This window comes from Ostrea edulis, chromosome 1 (genome assembly GCF_947568905.1).
Source record: "Ostrea edulis chromosome 1, xbOstEdul1.1, whole genome shotgun sequence".
In the NCBI taxonomy this organism is placed as follows: Eukaryota; Metazoa; Mollusca; class Bivalvia; order Ostreida; family Ostreidae; genus Ostrea; species Ostrea edulis.
The window spans coordinates 17,875,445-17,900,118 of record NC_079164.1 but is presented as its reverse complement, the minus strand read 5'-3'; the positions used below and the strand labels follow the sequence as shown (position 1 = coordinate 17,900,118).

The 24,674-nt window shown below is 36.2% G+C and overlaps 1 protein-coding gene across 4 annotated transcripts in view; it reads left to right on the top strand.

Moving 5' to 3' along the window:
* LOC125662698 (solute carrier family 2, facilitated glucose transporter member 1-like) overlaps positions 1–24,674 on the top strand; it is a 38,857-nt gene that overhangs the window by 734 nt on the left and 13,449 nt on the right. The window contains exons 2-5 of one of the 4 annotated variants that reach the window (XM_048895026.2): positions 1,167–1,337; positions 15,245–15,337; positions 22,377–22,484; positions 24,150–24,385. In XM_048895026.2, the coding sequence (XP_048750983.2) occupies positions 15,329–15,337; positions 22,377–22,484; positions 24,150–24,385 (353 nt within the window). In that variant the 5' untranslated portion in view covers positions 1,167–1,337; positions 15,245–15,328. Of the gene's footprint in view, positions 1–1,166; positions 1,338–15,244; positions 15,338–15,365; positions 15,504–22,376; positions 22,485–24,149; positions 24,386–24,674 lie in introns of those variants that run through there. The other 3 variants (XM_048895018.2, XM_048895032.2, XM_056152933.1) reach the window with 3 other exon arrangements.

Genomic DNA, 24,674 nt, shown 5'->3' with positions numbered 1-24,674 from the left:
ATACCGGTAATATGAAATATTTGGAATGTTCTGAGAGGTTGCACAACCAACGGCACTTTGGCTGTCATTAGTTTTGCTTTGATTGGAATATGTAATACCTGTGCTCTGTTCAAAATTGATTACCATTTTCTGCACTAAGTCTATCTAGTCTTCAAGACTTTGAGGGGGGGGGGTGTCCCGATAAATTAGTTTATTATAATTGTTTTAATTCTAATTCCTTTGTGTGTGTGTGTGTGTGTGTGTTTCGATAATGCAACTTAAAGTTAGATTATTGGGTCATCTTATTGCGTAAAGAGAAGCACTGCGTGCAGAAGAAATAGATTTGTCGCCTATCAGATAGGTAAATGACATGACCTCATTGCTATCTAGGTCATTCTACCTACACGTACCTAGAACATTAGTACATGCATATGTTGCTGCGTTCGAAAAATTCATTTGGTTGTAGAGTAACATTACATACAATCACTAAAATGAAAACTGCTAGGTAAGCAAGGCACTTGGTTTACAGCCACAACCAGGACGCCCTCCTGTATCAGTTGCTTTATTGAACACGTGTTTCACAAGTGGTAGATTTAAAGTTCGAATCTGAACAAAAAGTAACGAAGATGAACCTAATCAGTACGCAATCGGAACTCCTCGAATGTCTCGCGCACTCGACATAGATCTCGGATGTAATACGATTGCATCCATGAGCGAATTTGATGCATTGTCAATTGTGACGTCACAGCAATGCATCAAATTCGCTCATGGATGCCATCGTATTACATCCGAGATCTATGTCGAGTGCGCGAGACATTCGAGGAGTTCCGATTGAATCAGTACGCCATCCTTTTACAGTACAAAACTGTTGAGAGAGGAAGAGTTATCAAACTTGAACCTTATTGTGAAGACCGTGAAGTTAAAAAAGCAGTGAATATAAACTAGTCTTACATTGTAAAAAACACGTACTGCAAATGTATATCTACATATAGAATGGACACAGACACCTTCACTTATTTCATCATCATCATTTGATATGAAGGATAATTTTTTGTCGTCATCATCAGAGAGCGACTGCATTCCGACCAGTGAATGAGTCTATTTTGTTGGTACTCTATTTAACGATACTACAAACTTATGATGACCAAGCAAGGTTACAAACGATTGATAACATTTATTTATTCTAGATAAATCATTCAAAACAAACAAATTAAAGACTGACACCGTGTAAACACAGACTGTTTAATCGAGTTGAGACCATTAGCTGAATAAGGAATAAGTGGAGTATGTGTATTGCTCCCGATACTCCATTCAAGATTTTGATAAGCAGGCGGATCTATTTCTGGTGACTCGTGGAGGTAGGTATATCTCTACTGCTGTTATTGGTGTATTTGTTAAATTCAATCTAATTAAAATCAGACTTCTTAGATCCGCGCCGTATACTCTGCCCAAAGGTCTGCGCTTAATTAGATTGTGTTAAATTCTAAGGAATCTATCGTAAACATCTCTATCATTTATGCAGATCCCCATCCTTGAAATATATATATATATGTGAATTTATATAAGAAACTTTTTTAAAAGTTCAGTAAATATCAATGCTTACGCGTGTATTACCGCCAGTGGGCGTCAAAGTACACGAATGGACTTTCTCGGAGCCTGGAAAGTAGCTTAAATGGTTGGTGTATTTTCCAATGAGTGAAAATATTCTAGCAATATCAGTTTTATGTAATATATATGATAGTAATACAAGAGACTAGTTCATGTGTTTATCAAAATAGACTACGATTAATCTGCTTTTTATTGGAATATATCCAGGTATGTATTGATAAAGTGTTGTGGCAAATCGCAACCTGTTTAAGAGTAAATGATACAGTTACTGTACGCTTCGGTTTATTTAGTTAATTGACGTCAACTACTACAATAGAATCAAACACTTGTAATGTCGGTCCTCTTATAACCACGTTCATCCACTCCTCTGTTTTCCTGTAACTACAAAACAAGATTTTTGTTTTCTATTTTATTTCGCATTTCCTCTACGTCTTCAATGTCACTGTTGTTATTTTGCTGTGGATGATCTACTGCTTGATGGCTTTCTCCTAGTAGAATTATTTCGGATTTATTTGTGTTATCACGTTACGTACCGATTTTTTGGGGATTTTTGTTTTTGGTCGTATTATTACATTTGATTGGTGTGTTCTAAAATGGTGATAGAAAACGTTATTCATTATGCAAGCAACAAACGTGATACACGTAATTGTACGGTATATTAACGCATTTTGACATTTCGGAAAAGAGTAGGCTCACTGAGGGCCGTCAGGGAAACTCAAACACTCACAACCAAACATAATTCAATTAGTTAACCGCCGTAGAATGGCTGAAATTTTGTCAAAACGGCATAAAACCGTAATCAATCAATCAATCAATCAATCACAGCTGTTGGGTTGGTTTGTTGAATTTGCTCGAGAATTTTTCACGAAGGGCTGCAAAATTTAAGCCTTTACTGGGCGCTTACGGCCTTTGAGTAAGAAGGAATAATTATCATGCCACACCTGCTGTGACAGGGGACCTCGACTTTTTTTGTTGGACTCATCCGAAGGACCGCTCCATGTAGTCGCCTCATACGGCAAGCAAGGAGTACTGAGAACCTAAAATGTAACCATTTTTACAAATGCATCTCAAAAACAATTTTCACAAGATTTTAGAAAGGTTAGCAATTATTAATTAGTTATATGTTCTACAGATAATGTATAGCTACAGATTGACAATAAAGGTATCATTCTGCATTGCTTGGTAGGACATTGTAAAGCAAACTTGTCAAGTCATGCTCTGGACAGCTGTTTGTTGTTTTGCGTCCAGTTCGAGATCTCGCCTGTTTTCTCTCGTCACCAGCTGTAGATGATCGACTTAGGCCGTAGTAGTGAGGTTTTCTTTATCGTGTCAACGCCTACCACGACAGGGGACCTCCGCGTTTTTTAAGGATAACCGAAACATTTCTACTGCCAAACCACAGACACTTGTTTCTGTAAATAAGTTAGGACCTCTGTATACTAACATTATCATTCGTATACAGAGGTCATAACTTATTTACAGAAACAAGTGTCCGTGTGTCGGACGCATAGCGAATGAACAGTCACGTCTTTTGTAAAATGGGAGCCCGGTATCGAGAATGGAACCCGGGATTTCTCGGAGCGTCCTAACCACCAGACTACCGCGACCGGTCGCTATCGAACGTCTGACGTTTTACATAGCTAAACAAAATGCCACAGCACATTACATATGGTCACCTTTCCTCATCTCAGATAATTTTAACAAAGATGTTTCATGTCTCATCAAACGAAAAGTGGCTTAGTCCGGATGAACACTGTCTATGCATAATAAGAGAGAAATAACACAAAACTGAAGCAAACTTGGCTCGCAGCAGTTCTTCAAAGTCGACATTTTTATTGTGGTTAAGTAATGAAACGTGCGATGTTTGTTGTCTTTGATCATGATTATATCCATACATATCTGAAAGTGTCTTGATTTCATTCAAATATTCCTAATCTCTTTTTATCGTAACCATTTAAACTTGTTATTCAATCAATCAACAAATGTTTTAAAAAGAGTTATCTTTTAGATGAAGTTAACCATCTTGTACTTAGGCATGTTGCGATAAACGATTTTTTTGTAAGTATTGAAATTTCCATAAGATGATATTTAAAATGACGTCAGAATAGTAGGTATTATAGAAACAAATCTTAGTGAAAACTAGAAAGACATTTAATGTACGTTTCTGAGAAATACACCACTTCTGAGCCGGACGTATGATGTAACATTCTTCACGGAAAGCAAATTTTATCTGATAGGGAATTAAGTTTAGATTTTGGGAATTCCTTTGTACTTTTGGGTGTCGTATTTTCTAAGAAAAGATATATTGGTTGAAAGAGAAAGAACTTGATGACGCCGAGGTTAAAAAGTCAAATATCGATATAAATAACATGAAATCGCAAGAACGAGTTTTGTTTGATCTTAGGAATCTCGTACTTGCCACAGGAAGAGACCGGTCGCGGTAGCCCAAGTTGTTAGGGTAATCTCGCAATTTGGAGACCAGGTCCAATTCTCTATCCCGGGGCTGCGACAAACCTTAAACGGCCATCAGAGGTATTAATTATTCCTTCATGAAGTGGCATCTCTTTCAAATATGAATTCATTTATTACTCAATACATGAGGTGCATCACAAATTTTACTAGTACATGCATAAGTATCTGGCATTTCAAGTGGACATGATTTAAAAAGCGGAGTTTCCGTCTCACGGTATACTGTGATTATATCTCTCAACTGATTCGATACGCAAGAGCTTGTTCTGCTTATGAACAGGCTACTGACAAACAAATTGATGGTGTAGGGGTTTCAACAGTCTCGTTTTAAGTCAGCATTTCACAAATTCTATGGTCGTTATAACGATATAGTTTGCCAATTCAACCTATCATTGGGTCAAATGCTGTCTGACTTGTTTCATGCCGATTGTTAGGCTGTTCTGGCACACTGACTTTGACTACGGATAACTCCGTTTACCTGATCAAGATATAGGGCTCATGGTGGGTGTGACCGGTCAACAGGAAATGTTTACTCTTCCTAGGCACCTTATCCAACCTCTGGTATATCAAGGGGTCCGTGTTTGCCCAACTCTCTATTTGGTATTGCTAATAGGAGTGATGAGATTGATCACTGTTCGTTATCTTCACTTTTCATACTTCAACAATTACAAAATTGTAGTGAACTAGATGATGTGACCAGTATTTTCACGCCTTTTGACGCCCTTGTTAAAATTTCAAAGACAATTGCATTACTTATATCGAGCTTTTCAATTTACACAGGAAATCTTAATTGACTTTACAAAGCGCTTTGGGATATAACAGTGTACTCAGAAAACTTCACCATTATTACACAAAAGTAGGAAAATAACCAAATGATTTCTGGCTTTGCAAATCATGGTCGATTTCTAATAGACTGTAAGGCCACGGAGCCTTATCACACATATTGCTATCATTAGCTCTTGACAAGACATAACATTGTCTGCAATGAAATTGACATTGCATTGTCAAATTTACAATATCTACAAGCATAACTTCGATTAATGCTAAATTAGGTAACATTTAATGTTTCGTCTAATGCAGGCAACATCTTTTTTCTTTCTATCGAAACGATCAATAAAGGACCAACGAGAGAAGGACAAAATATTCCAAAGATTGGACTGAAAGGTCTCCCTGCAAGTCTTGTTTGTAAGATTGCGTGAAGGAGAAAGCGTCAAGGTCGTGTGGTTTATGAATTTATCAATTCCTGTAAAAATATAAAGGAAGTCCTGGGACTTTGTTGAAACTAAAGACTAAGGTAGGTTTGATGCCAAGATGATGATTCAGACCATTATTTTTTCAAATACTAGGGTAATCTAATTGATTAATAAAAGCAGTCGTGATTATTCAATCAGATTCGCGTTAAATTATTAAGCATCAAATTGACACAGATCTGTCCCCCTTTTTTTGTGTATTATGTAATTAGGACGAAAAAAAAGTCTGGCAATTATATAATTTTACATTTAAGTAATAATTTTCTGTAAGGACGTCAGTTTACGGGATTATTCTATTAATTATCTGTCTGTCTTCATGAAATTTGTAAATTTTTCATTTTCATACAAATGCCATGAGCCAATAGTTTAAGATTGTAGTCAATAGGATTTTGATTTCAGCTACAGCGACTGCATTGTGGACGTGAGGTCATGTGATATGAACGCTATGGTATGCGTTGAATTTCCGTAAGATCCTTGGATTACGTTTGAAATATTTGTGTGATTTCTCACTTTGACATTTGTGACAATGTTGCTGCTGGTGTCACTGCGTCGCGCTTCGGCTTGGCGTACGTGCTGACAGAATCGTTCAGTCTGCGATGTGCGCGTAAAAGGTTTAGTTTCTAGACTTTTTAATGATGAAAATAAACGATTTTCTGTCTCTTCGGAAATAATGAAATTCTTCACATTTTACAAGAGTTTTAGATGTGAGCAATAGAATATAAAGTAGGACAAAAATGTTATTGTATCGCATTCATGCGGAGCTATAGCTGTCATTGTGCGAACAGGTAACATATGTGGTGGTCATCGACTTTGATCCACGGTGGCCAGATAATAACTCTGATAGAGATTAAATAGGGTCCCGGGTTTCTAAGGTCTCTTGTATTCCTTCCTGTTACATCTGTTGCCGTTGACCAGTCTTTAGAACTGATTAAGTGGGGGACCTTGTCAGGGATTAAGATCATGGGGGGGGGGGGGGGGTCTTGGTAGAATGTGGCGGTCAGCTGGTTTGATTACCGGTGGCTTGATAGTTAAGTTGATACCGAACATTATTAACGCGGGCCCTGACTTCGAACCCCGGTCTAATCCGCTGCATGTTTGGTCTCTAGTGTGATACGTTGTGCTATTGAAACAGTTGGGCATTGTTCAACTTCTCGGATACAATGTCAATTTCTACGAGATTTGGTATAATTATACAGTATCTGTAAAGTAAGGGAAATTAAACGACGCAAATTCTAAAGATGTCATTTAATTACCAACTTTGTGAGTATTATGAAATTTAGGACCCAGGTTTATTGTCCTAGTATGAGGCTTTATGGTTATAGTGACTCGTATAGTGAAATAGCATTATTCATTTCAACGTCTGAGCATCGATCAACCATAATGAGTGCATAGTTTTAATGATCATGGAGGCCTTTACCGAGAGTTGGAATTCATAGCCCTTGGGTCCAGTTACGGTGCTATGGTGACACTCTATGGCTTATATATTGAAGAACATTATTTCTTCATTATTATGAATTCTTGACCTTTGGACATCAGAATACCAAACTGAGTGCATAGTAATTATGATCATGGAGACTTTCAAAGCTGGGAAAATTATCCCCCTGGATTGATTCGACCACTGGTCAGGGTTCTAGAACTCGTACTGTTGAATTTATTTTCCATTTGAATATTTTCTTCATTCCTGGACATTAAACAATCCACTGACTGTATTGTAATGATAGAGAGTAGGGTGTTTACCAAATTTGTAAAATTCATAGTTGCTGTGTTTATAGGGGTTTGGTGACAAGGTGGAAATGAATGAAATACTTCATTAATAAAAACGAAAGACCCATGATTCTCACTTCTGAATCTCAAGTGTTTGGCGGAGGAGCGATCATTACTCCGTTGTACGTTGTAGGTTTGACGCGGTTCGAATTCTTGACCTCCCGGTCACGAGAAAACGCTCTAACCACTGAACTACCGCAACCGATCTGTCACACGAAAGGGTAACTTTGATGTCACTACGCCAATCCAACCAATTGCATTAAAAATGTATCCATGGTTGTTCCAACATGTAGACTGATGAGAACGCAAGAGTTATGAAAAAATTAACTGACTGTTTAATCCAATGAGCAGATAATACACAACAGTGTGTAGACAATTGTTAGCACTCTGTTGTATTTCAATACTAGTATACGTATGTTGACGTTGATTGAATATCACTGATATCTTGTTCGAAAATCAATAATTATGACATCACAGTGGACAAACTTAAGAAGAAGTCAATACACCGTCTGACAAATCATCTTTTTGCTTTCATTCGACATATACTGTGCACAATCAGACATTTTGTTCTACAGGAAACCCATGAAGTCGCTTTCCTATATAATTATATACTTGTAACACTTTCACGTGTGAAGATGCAATAGTATGAGCATCTTTCAAGCCATTTGCTGGATCAAATTATACTATATAAACTTCAGCTAACTCAACACAAAGCTTACTTATCAAATTGTACTATATAAACTTCAGCTAACTCAACACAAAGCTTACTTATCAAATTATACTATATAAACTTCAGCTAACTCAACACAAAGCTTACTTATCAAATTATACTATATAAACTTCAGCTAACTCCACACAAAGCTTACTTATCAAATTATACTATATAAACTTCAGCTAACTCAACGCAAAGCTTACTTATCAAATTATACTATATAAACTTCAGCTAACTCACCACAAAGCTTACTTATCAAATTATACTATATAAACTTCAGCTAACTCACCACAAAGCTTACTTATCAAATTATACTATAGACTTCAGCTAACTAAAAGCAAAGCTTACTTATCAAACAATACTATAGACCAGCTAACTCTACTCAAAGCTTACTATACTATAGACTTCAGCGAACTCTACACAAAGCTTACTATACTATAGACGTCAGCTAACTCTACACAGAGCTTACTATACTATAGACGTCAGCTAACTCTACACAAAACTTACTATACTATAGACCACTAACTCTACACAAAACTTACTATACTATAGACCAGCTAACTCTACACAGAGCTTACTATACTATAGACCAGCTAACTCTACACAAAGCTTACTATACTATAGACGTCAGCTAACTCTACACAAAACTTACTATACTATAGACTTCAGTGAACTCTACACAAAACTTACTACACTATAGACTTCAGCGAACTCTACACAAAGCTTACTATACTATAGACCAGCGAACTCTACACAAAGCTTACTATACTATAGACTTCAGCGAACTCTACACAAAGCTTACTATACTATAGACCAGCTAACTTTACACAAAACTTACTATACTATAGACTTCAGCTAACTCTACACAAAACTTACTATACTATAGACCAGCGAACTCTACACAAAGCTTACTATACTATAGACTTCAGCGAACTCTACACAAAGCTTACTATACTATAGACCACTAACTCTACACAAAACTTACTATACTATAGACCAGCTAACTCTACACAAAGCTTACTATACTACAGACCAGGTAACTGTACACAAAGCTTACTATACTATAGACTTCAGCAAACTCTACACAAAACTTACTATACCATAGACCAGCTAACTCTACACAAAGCTTACTATACTATAGACCACTAACTCTACACAAAGCTTACTATACTATAGACGTCAGCTAACTCTACACAAAACTTACTATACTATAGACCAGCTAACTCTACACAAAACTTACTATACTATGGACCAGCGAACTCTACACAGAGCTTACTATACTATAAACTACTAACTCTACACAAAACTTACTATACTATAGACTCAGCTAACTCTACACAGAGCTTACTATACTATAGACCAGCTAACTCTACACAAAACTTACTATACTATAAACCAGCTAACTCTACACAAAACTTACTATACTATAGACCAGCTAACTCTACACAAAGCTTACTATACTCTAGACTTCAGCTAACTCTACACAAAACTTACTATACTATAGACCAGCGAACTCTACACAAAACTTACTATACTATAGACCAGCTAACTCTACACAAAGCTTACTTATTCGACATGTTACCAGGCATTGAAAGGCTTAGATCGATTCCACAGAATTATACATTTCAAAAGCTAAAACCCTTAAACGTTAGAATTTATTTTGCCTTTGTTGATACCACCTGTAAGGAGTATTACGTCATAAACAACAAGAGTATGTCCCTCCAGACATCATTTATCTGCAGTTCAAGGGCATGTCCAATGAAGACATGTTGTCATTTACCATGTAGTTTGTAATTAATGAATGGTTGTTCATCAACCACAACATGCAGACTCTCTCTCTCTCTCTCTCTCTCTCTCTCTCTCTCTCTCTCTCTCTCTCTCTCCAAAGCTTTAACATTTAACCAACTTACACTGGCATAACCAACAGAAAAGAAAAAGAAAGACAGAGCGAATTTCCAACTATAAGTGAAACATTTGCCAAATTCTAAACTGAAACTTAAATAAATGTCAGGTATACCGTTCTGGGTTTATCCCTCTTAACAGACGGTGATTACCCATAGCAAGACTCAACGAGTAAACACATGTGAAGGGGTCAATATTTACGGTAGCTAAAACGTCTATAGGTCAAACACATTCGTCAAAAGAATGTTTTGATTTTGCTAATTCACTATTTACGGAAATAAACTCGTATGTAGTAAGCAATATTTGAATTGTGTCAACTTAGACAAATATCAAGAGAAGAGTTGTCCTTCCCCATGGCCATATACGAGTCAAATATGATTTGTCAATAGCGTCCGTCGTGCGTTAGAAATTGAACATCTTGATAACTACCCTTCTACAGAGTAATTCTTTTTCAAAATTGGTATGAAGCATCTATGAGACAAGGAGGACATAAATTGTATGTTTCAGGACTCCTGTACGCCTCTACCAAAATTGTGAATTTCATAATCTCCTGGGTAGAGGTTCTGATTCCAGGGCAGGGCCAAACCTGATATAGAGTGTTTGTGTGTATCTACCATGTGGACTAAATATATACTATATTTAAGGATATTTTGAAAGAGCAGGTAGTCTTTTTTTTTCAAAACTGTAAATTTCATGATCCAAGGGGTAGGGGTTTTAATATCAGGGTGGGGTCAAAATCGTGTTATCAATTGAACATTTTTAAATTTCTTTTTGATAACTTCCCTTCCAATTCTTTTCAAATCCTTTGAAGAAGGGGAGCATAGACTCTAAATTTCAGGACTCCTGCACGCCTGGGGCCTTAGGGGCGAGACAAAAACTGCCAAAAATTATTAAGTTTCAAAAATTATTCTCTACAACAACACATCTGTAATTAAAACTATATGCATAGTGGTGTACCGTAGAACAGTAAGGTCTCTACCAAAATTGTAAATTTCATGATTCCCGGAATAGAGGTTCTGACTCCAGTGCAGGGCTAGCCTAAACTTGTTGTATAATTGATTCTTATGTGTAAAACATTTAAAAACATAATAATGCCAATTGAACAGTTGAAATTAAATATACATGTATGTAGATATTTAGTATGAGTAGATCGATAGACCTTTGTTTAGAATTACGTAAAAGTTTCCTAGCTGACATAGTGCAGATTCCAATTGTTCAATTCATGGCCCCCAGGGGTATGTTGTGGTCACAATAGGGAATCAAAGTTTTACATGCGATTATACATAGGGAAAATCTTCTCAAAAACCACTGGGCCAGAAAATTCAAATTTACATGAAAGCTTCCTGATATAGAGTAGGTCCAAAGTTTCTGCAATTCAGAGTCCCCGGGGTAGTGTGTGGCTGCAATAGGGGATAGAAGTGTTATATGATGATATAAAGAAAATATCTCTTGAACGATAGGGATTTAATATTTTGTACATACATGTACATTTTCCCCCTGAAAGACCTTTCGTGTGATGCAATGGTGTGCGATCTTGTGACCCTGACCTGGATGTTTGACCTACTTTTAATAAAAATTCTAACCTAAACAATTTGTCTTGAACTATAGTTCAAGACCTATTGTGTAGGTTAGAATTTTTCATATCTTGTATATATATTATTTCTTCGATACCTTTCATGCTATGATCTGTGACCTTGAACTTGGGAGTTTGACCAACTTTTAAGAAAACATAACCTATTAAAACATTTTCGGAACGATTTTAGGTGGGGCTTTCATATTTTGAATATAGATTCTATATGGCAAGACCTTGTGCACAATGATGTTTGATCTTTTGATCTTGGAGTTTGACCTACATTTTAATAAAATCCTTGACCTATTTGATATCTCCTGAACTTTTTAAAGTAGTGTTTTCATATTTTATATACAGGTTCTTTATAGCAAGACCTTTTTATTTGTTGAAGCTTGACCTTGTAACCTTAGAGTTAGACCCACTTTTTAAATCTCTGATGTAGTCAACATCTCCTGAACTATTTAAAGTAAAGCGTTTCTATGTTGTATATAGCTTCTCTATAGCAAGACCTTGATATACTTCGGTGTTTGATCCTGTGACCTTGACAGGGAAGTTTGACCTACTTTTAATAAAAATCTGACCTATTCAATATTTCTTGAACTATTTAAGATAGAGTTTTTATATTCTGTATATAGATTTCTTAAGTAAGGTTTTCAGATCGTATACCGCCGTGTCACAGTAGGTGTGGCACTCTAAAGAACTGTTACTGCTCAATGGTCGTAAGCGGCGAGCAAAAGCCTAAATTTGAAGCCCTTCACCAGTCTTGGTGAACGCCTCCATATGAGTGAAAAATTCTCGAGAGAGACGTTAAACAAGATACAATCAATCTTTATATCAGACCATGATCTATGAACTTGTGACATGGGTCTTATCCAAAACAGCAAGATAATGTTAGTCATAGTCATAATTAAGGCATCTCTGTGTTATGTCAATTCATTTTCAATTATGTTGTGATCCTTAAAGAATCTTTTAAAAATCACAAATGGTATAGCCAAGGTGACTCAAGTGAGCGATGTGGCCCATTTATTTTAGCTCGCCTGAGATGAAAGCTCAGTGAGCTATTTTGGTCACCCGTTCTCCGTCGTCTGTCTGTCTGTAAGCTTTTCACATTTTCATCTTCTCCAGAACCACTGGGCCAATTTCAATCAAACTTGGTACACATCATCCATGAATGAAGGGGATTCAAGTTTGGTTAATTCATGCCCCCCCCCCCCCCCCCCCGAGCCACAATTGGGGATCAAAATTTTACATGCAATTATATTGGGAAAATCTTTATAAAATATCTTTTTCTCAAGTACCACTGGGTCAGAAAAGTGGAAATTTACATGAAAATTTCCTGACATTGTGTAGATTCATGTTTGTTCAAATTATTGTCCCCGGGGTAGGAAGGGGCCACAATAGGGGATCAAAGTTTTACATGCGAGTATATAGGGAAAATCTTTAAAAATCTTCTCATGAACACTGGTCAAGAAGAGTTGCCATTTATATGAAGCTTCCTGACCTTCAATACGACATTTAGATATATCAATAACGTTTTATCTATTAATAATAATCATTTGCATTCACATGTCGATTCGATATCTTCCTGTGAACTCGAAATAAAAGACACCATAGAGTCATCCACTTCTTCTTCATACTTAGATATTTTATTGAAAATAGATATTAACGGCAAACTACCAACACAACTTTATACGAAACTGGTTGATGTTAGATTCTCCATCATCAACTTCCCAATATATTTATGTAGCAATATTCCATTATCACCTGTATATGGTGTTTATATCTCAACTGAAGCTTGTTCTGCGTATGAACAATTTTTAATATCGAAGCTGGCTACTGAAAGCCAAGTTGATGGTGCAGGGGTTTCAATAGTCTCGATTAAAGTCAGCAATTATAACGATCTAGTTTGCCAATACAACCTATCATTGGGTCAAATGCTGTCTTTCGTGTTTCATACCAATTATTAGGTCGTTCTAGGCACGGGTGTAGGGTGGGGCCACAATAGGGGATCAAAGTTTTAATTGCAAATATATAGGAAAAATCTTTAAATACCTTCTCAAGAACCACTGGGCCAGAAAGTTCAAATTTACATGAAGGCTTCCTGACATAGAGTAGATCCAAGTTTGTGCAATTCATGGTCCCTGGGGGTGTAGGATGGGGTCACAATGGGGGATCAAAGTGTTATATGTTAATGTATAGGAAAAGTCTTTAAAAATATCTCCCGAACTATTTAAGCTAGGGCTTTTATATTTTGTATAGATCCTTTTTACAGAAGACCTTTTATGTGATGCAAGGGTGTGTGATTTTGTGATCTAGACCTGTTTGACCCATGCACTTTTAATAAAAATCTGACCTATACAATATATCCTGAACTACTTAAGGTAGATCTTTCATATCTTGTATATATATTTCTTATGGTAAGACTTTTCATTTCATATCATGATCTTTGACTTTGTGACCTTGAACTCGGAGTTTGACCCACTTTAAAGGAAACATAACCTATTTACATTCAGAACCATTTTAAGTGGGACTTTCATATTTTGTATATAGATTTTTTTTATGGCAAGACCTTATACATAATGGTGTTTGATCTTTGACCTTGGGATTTTGACATACTTTTAAAAAATCTCTGAACTATTCAATATTTCCCGAAGTATTTAAGGTAAGGCTTTCATATTTTGTATGTAGGTTCTATGACAAGACCTTATTATTTAGTGAAGTTTGATCTTGTGACATTGACCTGGAAGTTTAATCTACTTTTAATATAAAAAATCTGACCTATTTGATATCATCTAAGATAGAGCTTTCATATTCTATATATAGATTTCTAATGACAAGGTCTTAATATCATACCATGAGCAATGACTTTGTGACCTTGGTATTATCCAGAACAGCAAGATCATGTTAGTCATATTAGTGTTGAGGCATCTCTGTATTATATGAATATCTTTTTCAATTATGTTGTGATCCTTTGGAGCTAGGTTGGGGCCACAATATGGGGTCAATTTTTTTTATGGGAATAAAGATTGATAAAAAAAAAAAACACCCTTAAAAATCACAACAGCTGAACAATGACAGGGGCTACGTGACTCAGTGAGCGATGTGGCCCATGGGTCTCTTGTTTATTTTTTGCTGTTAATGATCAGAATTTACTGTCTTATGTGTTTAAAAGGTTTCATAAAAGAATGTTGTATATTATGACAGACGCTCATTATAAAGATTGAGGTATGTTTTGTTTACAAAGTTTTGAAAATAGATGTGTTCTTGAGTCAAAATGTGCAATTAAAAAATTAAAGAGTCTGTGTAAAATTAGGATCCTTCAAATTACAAAATTAACAGTTAAAACTAGTTTGTAAACATAAACAAGGCTTGAATCTTTGTTACATATCATAGTATTGTTCTTATCCTTGCATTAAGAAGCTCTAGATTTTGGTTGTCTGCTTTAAATGGGTTTTATTTTTTTTCTATTTAACACCAAAAATTATATATATATATATATATATATATATATATATATATATATATATATATATATATATATATATATAAACGTGATAAGGAATTATATATCACACCATCTCTGTAGTCTTACATTTTATGGAAGTTTTCCTAAAAGAAAGAAAATTTAAAGAAGATGCATAAGAATATAAAAATGATGGCATTTATTTTCATTGCATCCTATATGCTTAGAGAGCTCTACAACATACAGACGGACTGACAGATAGAACTAATATTAAAACGTGTTGTGACTTATCTGTAGTTTCCCTGTGTAATTTCTTAAGTGTTTTCATCATCTTCATTGCATTTTCTTCCCCTTTATATCAATTTCACATCAATGTTTTTGTAAACATCAGTGTATTGCATCATTCGTGAATAACGTCAATTGATGTATTGTACATATATACAATCGATTTTGAGGGTGTGACTCGTGTCAGCCAATCAGATTCTTCCATACTGGAAAGGCTTGTCTCTATTTATATTTTGTTTTAGCTGAAGGTCATCCAAAACATTGTTGGAACACGAAGCGAAATCGGGATTCTATTTGTCACAATAATACGATCACGCACAGAAGTCATGGGTGATGTGAGTATGGAGTTTGATACTTGATATTTTTTACTTTCATTTTAATGTTTCATCAGTGCAATGAAGGCTGTTACAGTGTGTGAAAGAAATCTTTTCCACGAAAGCATGGCGCGCTTCGAGAAGGAGCTGACTGAACCACGTGTCAAATTCAGAAATCATGTTTTGTGTAAAAGATATTTAAATGAAGATTGTTTTAGTGAATTATTGTGATTTTTCTAAAGTATTCGTCAATATCTACTCTTTGTAGAGAAAATTTCATTCATGACAATGTTATTAATTGACGACATCTTTAAAACCTAGCATGTTGCATTAGGATATTGTGGGAACAATGTAAAAAGTGATGCTTTGGTGTCATGATTTTATTACAATTATCATAGGAAGTTTTGTGTGTGTGTGGGTTTTTTTCTCATTTTTAAAATTTTTTTTAAGTGAGTTGTAACAAGTGATACGGATGTTTCGTGGATATGTTTTTTGTGACTATACTGTATCTATATAGCCAGTGAATAATTTCAGAATATGTTTTGCATAAATAGGATATTTAAACAGTTTTTCAGTCACTGTAAGTGTTAATGTCTGGAACGGTGAAATGAAAATTATAATCTGCTAATCGGGGCCACAGTGCCACTGTTATGAAATGGCATTAAAGAATTGAAAGAACAAAATTCTTAACCCAGTGCTATGAAGATAACTTTAAATTTCACTTTCCATTAAAGCAGCTTTAGCCTACCAAAAGATTACAAAAAAAATAGAATCACTTTGTACAAAAATATTTTGAAAAAGAGATGAAAATTTCTGAATTTGAGTAGTTAGAGGGAGTACAATAGTTGAAGTTGTTGATGGTATCACCATTACGCACCATTAAGTTAAAATATGATATTTTGAAAGATAGCAGCTAGAGTCATTTCACCCATTGTGTACAAGTTAGACAATAAAAGATGATATTTTGAGTTCCCTAGAGAAATTTAAAGGAATCACTATGGATGAAAATGAGGGATAGCTTCTGCATCAAGCAATCAATAATGTTGTGGGTTAAAGGTTATGTTCGAAAGCCTCCAGAAGTCATTAACCTGTGATTGCAGCCATTGTTTGTCTTCCACCAATAACGTACACTGTGTGGCTTCAGTAGAACTCTAGAAGCTGGAGGAATTTTGGCAGTGTATTACTGCACAGCAGTGGCATACTATATGCTTATATCATGTGTGTTGTATTTTCTTTTTTCCTAAGAAGAGAGATCTGAATGTGGACTTTGATATATTGATTTTGGATTGGCCTACTTTTCTGCCACAGTGTTAGACGTGGACAGATGCTGTTTGCTAAAGCCTTACAGTGGAGTCTTGAATAAGATTTTCAAATAAATCAGAAAATAAATCTATAAAATTGTAATATTGTCAATGTAGGGAAATGAATTTTCAATTTATACTATTCAGAAGAGCAAACCCTAAGAAAAACACGGTGTGCTGAATAAGAGGACAAGTCACTCTAAAATAATGAAGGATAAATATGCTTAAGAGTACATTGTATATAGGCAAGGCCACTACGCAGTTATACTGGGAAATTGATTTCTTTGTCATTGGAAAGTTGAATTGACCTGGCCACAGTGCTTTCAATAGGCTTTTGCGGCCAGTTGACAACAGGACAGACAGAAGGTTTCAAAGAATGAGGTTAATGGAAACCAGCTTGAATGTCATTGTTCATATGGTGTGCTATGAATTTTTTTTTTTAGCTTTCACACAGTTTGTCTAATGTAGCCAGATCTGGCACCCTGTTGGTGTTAGAATTTATTTTAAAATAGAAATGTTTTGAGTGCCTGTGTCATATTTGACATGATGCTCATTAACGCCCAGGTGCTTGTCATCAGGATCCTGGGGCCTGGCTGTTCACAGTAGGAAGGTCCACTTCATTACTAGTGTATTATACAATATGGGGGACAACAGGAGATGTATTATTAGGTGATGTTGTAGGACAAAATGCACATCTTAACTTGCAGTCTACGTCAAGAGGGGGACATGTGTCCGTGTAAAATGCACATCTTAACTTGCAGTCTACGTCAAGAGGGGGACGTGTGTCCGTGAAGCCTGAAGGTCACACGGAATGTGGAGGGGTTTCCTGTTGAGTATTCCTGTTTACTTCCTTGTGCGATCCATTCTTCTTAATCTTTTCATTGTTGCTACAATCATTTCCTGCTGGGGTATACCCCACCTTCACCAAAATTATTCAAATCATTTCTCTACTTGGTGTTCAGTTTCCAACTTATTTATAGCACACACAAACACACAGGAAGAAAAAGGAGAGAACAAGTTGAAGTCGTTAGAGAGCGTTTTGTGTTAGGTACTAATGGGTAGCATTGGGATTATAGTGTGAAAATAAAAATCACACGTAGATGAATTAAAACTTCAAAGGATGTCTGTAATGAGTTTGCACTTGACTACATTTTATGAACAGCATGTGATGACATGACGCACATGTTTAGATTTATGGTGAAATCATAAAAAATTTTATTTGTCTTTTATCATGAATTTTAATCTATTTCTAAAAGGTCAGAATAAAATCAAGGAGATGTATGAGTAGCTGCAGTTCTGTATTTCCCCGGTCGTAAATAATGGAATGTCAGACCTCTTGACCATAGGTCTACAGAACTAGCTGTATGAAAGGTTTGAGAAGGGAGGAGACAGGGGGGAGGGGGGGGGGGGGGGTGATTAGCGGGGAACTGCTTGGAGTTGATGGTGGTCCAGTAGGATAAAGCATTGAGGTTTTATTTTTATCACTTACACGAGAAGTGAGAGGCATGAACGACATGGTATATACAAGCATCATAATTTACCAGTGACATTTACGTTATGAAACATAAATTATGCGGGGTCACCTGGGAGGTATGTAATAATTCTATGAAATGATGGAAGTGGTGACGTGAAGTATCTTGTATGGATGAAATACAGTTTTTAAGAGGCATTCATGACTGAAAGACCATCAAAATTGTAAATACTGAACACCAATATATATCCATATTCCATACATAGGTACAAGTAAGTGTAGATATAAATAGCTTTTAGAATAAAGTATTCCCAAAAATGATTATGCATTTAAATTCTTTGTTGAATGTACTATTCAGTTACGTCAGTGTGTTCTTGATGAGGAATGCGATAAGAAAGCATGATATTAATTTTTTTTCATCAATACAATGATAGGATGGGCAGGTGAGTCCGGAAACAAAATAAAATTTTCCTGGTGTTTGTAAGTACTCGCTGCTGAAGTCCAGGTAACAATGGGGAGAACATTCTTTAGGGGGAGTTTTGTTGTAGTGTTCTGTGATCCCAGCTTAGTTCATGTGATCAGATTTGGTCAATGGAGCCCCAATTTATAAAGAGCATATCTGTGAAGGACATCTGTAGTCTGGCTATTGAGGAATTGATCTACGATGACAAGGCCACAAAAAGTCAAATCTAATGACCAACTCTGTGGCTGGATTTCTATTGAGGGGGATCAAAAATTGCTCACTGGTTGATTTTTTTGTGTGTGGGGAAGACAATGTAGGATGCATCATTGTTTTTCTTGAAGACTTGGGACCAATTTTTTGTGTGTATAAAGAATTGGAGCAATTCTAGATAGACAACCCTTTTTATCTAAGTCATGCATATAATGTTGAGGGTGGTGTCTCTACCACGCTCCTCCTACTTTGTCCTGAGCTATGCTATATAACAATGAAGGTAGCAGAATTTGAAATGATTTTTTTTTTTATATTTTAAGTTTGCATGTATATTATGATACTTGTTTTGTAAGCGATGGGTTATTTTGATAGAATGTCAATCTGTTCTGGGTGGTATGGAGGTAACAGGACATTTTAAAGATGACGAATGTATTCTTACAGATATTGTATGTTGTGTTAAATTCTTTGTGATAGTATCGGAGCTATATAACTAATGCCCTGCTAGGTCAATAGGGGGTTAAGCTCAAGATTAATTACTTCTAGCAGGATTTTTTCTCGAGACTTTGTAGTGTATGGTCTGTGATTTAACTCGTGTTGTACATATGTACCAAGAAGTAGTGTTTTATAGTCAAATTTAATTATACACCTGTAAAGTGGAGCATATTTATGTAAAGTTTGACCCAGAGTTCTATTTACCTGTTGAATTAATTAAGTCAATCACAATGGGGTCCTCAATGTAATTCAGGCTTAGTAAACAATTGCCCATTGGCAAATTTGCAGTTGGGAGTATATTGGACGCACGTCAAAATATGCGCTTGAGAATTTTGATTTTCTATAATACCTCCTGCTTTGCGTCAGAATAACAGTTTTTAAGTAGCTTGTGTTTAATCACATTAAGTTAAGGGTAAATCTGTATATTGTTAAACTGTTATCAATTTCTTGTGATGTCACTGTGTTCATTGATTGAATCAACAAACAAAGGGCACATGCACCTAATGCACCAGGAAAGTGTAATCCCATGCAGTTGAAGTGACAGAGGTAGATAAATCATGTGGGTGTTGCATTTACACAGTATAATACCTTAAAATTAAAAAAAATTGTGCTTAGTACAAACATTGATTAAACATTTTGAGTTTGAAATTTAGTTCTTTGAAACCATTCTCATACAGTCTCTGAATTGAATTTTGTGTTAGTAAAGACGAAATGTAAAGAACTCACATAATTCAAATATAAAGGAAATGCTCTATTGATATAAAAAAAAGTTTTGTTTGTACAACTTGACCAAACGTGTTACGGTGTACTTAATAAATGATTCACGAGCTTAAAGTCACTGAAATTCCAAGACCTATTGAAATAGGCGAATCATTTTAAATACGCTTTTGTATATTTTTAGTAATTCTTCGTGACGGATTTAAAAAAAGAATCTTGTAATGTAAAATTTAGAGCCCACATATACTTGAGGAAAGAAGGAAGAGGAAATAAATGACACCATGTTGTACTGTGCATTTTTTCTAACCTTCCTGATCTGATCAATAATCTGATAGATATTGCTTATACATGCCATCCAGTGATATATTTTAGAGTTGTCATGGTCATTCTATCACAAGCCAAGTGCAGAAGACCGATAAAGCCCCACTGCTCACAACACTAACATTACCAGTGTAGCAACAGCTGCAACACTTAGTAATTCATCCTAGCTGCCACAAGAGCTTAAGGAGGTGTGCTACACCAGAGACATTTGATGTAGATGAAAAGTGGAGGATATGTACAAAAATATTTTGAAGTTGAAAATTTTCAAATTTACTTTATTTTGTCAAAAAATACAGTTTTAGTAGAAGGTAATCTGAAAAAAATTTAAAACCCCTGCTGGACTAGAACATGCGACCTACAGGTCAGCAGTCGTTATTCTAACCTACTGAGCTACTCGGCTAGGTATTTAAATGGAAAGGGAAAAGTCAAATATTGCTGATATCGATTTTTTCATCCATGTTTTTAAAGGAAGTCAGCCATTATGACGATGTAGAGTACTACCTTAATTCCTTTTGGATCATTTAGGGTTTTCTTAAAGCTTACCTGAGCTATAAACTCAAGTTTTTCTTATCTTTTTTTAAAGCTCTCACCTGAGCTATAAGCTCAAGTTTTTCTGATCTTTTTTTAAAGCTCACCTGAGCTATAAGCTCAAGTTTTTCTGATCAAGTTAATGTTTATCAATAATGGATAAGTTTTTGTGACATTTTAGTTGCAATTCACAATTTTATATTGTTTCTATAAAAAGACTGAAGACTTGGGGGAATTTCCCAGGTCTGTTTTCAAGTTGGCATAGTGCCTGGTTGTGGCATGTAATGATCTAGTCAACTCTTTATACATTAAAAATTGAACCAGAGACCATTGCATAATTGCATTACTAGTTCGGTGATCTAACCATTTAGGCCTAGCTAATAAGTATGATGTACGAAGTATGTAAATATATTACCACAATATAGAATTTAACATTTTACTTTACCTGTAAAACAGCAAAAGTAACTTCACAAAAACTGATTATCCCTGTCTTATTTCTATTGTGTAATTCTGAAGTTAGTACCACCCATGCGATAACGAGGTGGGAGGAGCTCGTTTTATCACATATGTGATAACAAGACCCTGCTGATGATAACCAGATACAATTCCTGAACAACAAAAGAAAATCACTGTAAATATGTGACAAAGTTCAGTTAAACCATGAGCCCATGGAGAAAGGATGGGGTCATATATGAATAAAGAGAGTTAAAAATCTTTTTAAAATTAGTCTTCTGAGGAACAGCAGGGCCAAGATGACTGAAGTGATGTGGGTCATAGGGCTCTTGTCTTTTTATGCCCCCGAGATCAAAGATCGGGGGAGGGGGGGGGGGGGCATATTGTTTTTGTCCTGTGAGGCTGTCTGTAATTCTGTCTGAAACTTTAACCTTGCTAATAACTTTTGAACAGTAAATGCTAGAGCTTTGATATTTCACATGAGTATTCCTTGTGACAAAACCTTTCCATTGGTACTAAACCTTTTGACCTTGACATTTGACCTACTTTTTAAAAAACTGACATTGGTCATAACTTCTAAATGGTAAATATTAGAGCTTTCATATTGCACATGAGCATTTCTTGTGACAAGATCTTTCTACTGGTACCAAGATATATGTCCTTGGCCATCTTTGGAATTGGCCATTATCGGGGGCATTTGTGTTTCACAAACACATTTTGTTTTTGAATTAAAAACTGACTTTTGTTTAAAAATATGAATTGTGATACACATGCATATATTTGTAACATTTTAGCAAAATATTGGAAATCTTGAATTTTTATCATTAGATTCGTCATGATGCGTCATGGGGTTAAAATTTTCATTTCACTGGTATATGATCTATTTTTACCATTATTTTAAGTATTTTTGTAGAAATTGATATATCATAGATCACTTCATTTGATATTAAGTCATAGATCAGCCAAAAAGCAGAAATATAGTAAATTATGCCCGTTTATTTTGGACTGGAATAACCAATACTGTGACAAGATTTCCTTTCATCTTCTGCTGTCAATATTCCCTTTGCCCATTAAACTGAAACACTGTTTGTATTTCTTTTCCAGAGAGAGGTGAACTATACCTGCTTCTTGATATGCAGTGTGTTTTTCTGTGTGTTTGGGAACTCCTTCCTATACGGCTACAATATTGGCGATGTCAACAACCCAGCCAAGGTATGTTACGCTCACTTAGGCAGTGTAAAACATTGCACAAGTCGTTAGGTTAGCAGATGGACAACCATGCAGAGTGTGTTAGAGAAGAATTAATTATATGCCTCAAGCCCAGAGTTCTTTGTTTTATTATGTAATCTCGCGGGACCTCGCCAGCAGACAGGATGAAAAGAACAAGCTCTGGTAGAACATGGTGTACATTACACTAAACCTCACCTGATGTTGGACTCTGTTTTATACTTGCACTGTATTATTAGTTCATGAAATCTGCTAGCATACCTAGTCACTAGATAACACCTCACCAGTGACCATTACCAGAACTCTGGAATATGGTTTTGTTTTCTGACAATGATATTAAAATATGTAGATCAAATACATGAATGAACAGGGAAATTTTACACATTTATCATGTAATCAAGCAATGTTAGCATGCTCTGCTCTGTCAATCTGGTCCTATGTCAGCGGTCTGTCCATTTTCCATCTCTACCAGGCCGTCCATGTCAGTGGTCTGTCCCTCAGTCAGTGATCTGTCTTTCTGTCAGTGATTTGTCTCTCTGTCAGTGATTTGTCTCTCTGTCAGTGATCTGTCTCTCTGTCAGTGGTCTGTGTTTCTGTCAGTGATTTATCTCTCTGTCAGTGATTTGTCTCTCTGTCAGTGATTTGTCTCTCTGTCAGTGATCTCTATCTCTCTGTCAGTGATCTGTCTCTCTGTCAGTGATTTATCTCTCTGTCAGTGATCTGTCCCTCTGTCAGTGATTTGTCTCTGTCAGTGATCTGTCTTTCTGTCAGTGATTTGTCTCTCTGTCAGTGATTTGTCTCTCTGTCAGTGATCTGTCCCTCTGTCAGTGATTTGTCTCTCTGTCAGTGATCTGTCTTTCTGTCGGTGATTTGTCTCTCTGTCAGTGATCTGTCTCTCTGTCAGTGATTTATCTCTCTGTCAGTGATCTGTCTCTCTGTCAGTGATCTGTCTCTCTGTCAGTGATTTGTCTCTCTATCAGTGATTTGTCTCTCTGTCAGTGATCTCTATCTCTCTGTCAGTGATTTGTCTCTCTGTCAGTGATCTCTATCTGTCTGTCAGTGATCTGTCTCTCTGTCGGTGGTCTGTCTCTCTGTCAGTGATCTATCTGTCTGTCAGTGGTCTGTCTGTCGGTGGTCTGTCTATCTGTCAGTGGTCTGTCCCTCTGTCAGTGGTCTGTCCCTCTGTCAGTGATTTGTCTGTCGGTGGTCTGTCCCTCTGTCAGTGATCTGTCTCTCTGTCAGTGATTTGTCTGTCGGTGGTCTGTCTCTCTGTCAGTGATCTGTCTCTCTGTCAGTGATTTGTCTGTCAGTGATCTGTCTCTCTGTCAGTGATCTATCCCTCTGTCAGTGATCTGTCTCTCTGTCAGTGATTTGTCTGTCGGTGGTCTGTCTATCTGTCAGTGCTCTGTCTTTCTGTCAGTGGTCTGTCTCTCTGGCAGTGGTCTGTCTCTCTGTCAGCTGTTTCTCTATCTGTCAGTGGTCTGTCCCTCTGCCATGTTGTGTGTGTATGTCCAACACTACATTTTCACACTGTTGAAATACTCATAACAGTCAGATGAAAGTCTAAGATTGCACCAATGACATGGTCATAGCAGTTAATACATGTCTTAATAAACAATCAACAATAAAAATTGGACTTTTCCTCCACAGATTATTCAGATGTTCTATGAAGATGTAATTGCTGAGAGAGAAGGGGGACAACCAATGAATAATAACATTTCTGCAGGGAATTCATCTGACAACACATCAAATACAAGAGTGCATTATCTGGACTATGAAGCACCTACAAATGTCGAATGGCTCTGGTCCATTACAGTTGCCATTTTTGTACTGTTTGGGATGATTGGTGCATTCGTCTCTGGAAAGTGGGCAGATTACTTTGGCAGGCAAGTACATGTGTGTGATTCCATTTCCTTGTTCAATATCATATATGTTTGTTCAGAGGTAGATTTACGACTTTCTAGGTGAATGTATAAGTTTACCTATCAATCCGGCCCATTTGGATACTGCAATGCAAGAAAACTTTGTTGTGAAAGTTTCCAGACTTGTTGTTTTGTGCTGTGGACATGCAAATTTGTGTCCAGGAAATGAACGGCCATACATTATGGTTACTTTACAACCACGAAACCAACACCCAGCTCATGTACATTTTTTTCTTCTTGAATAAACAAAATG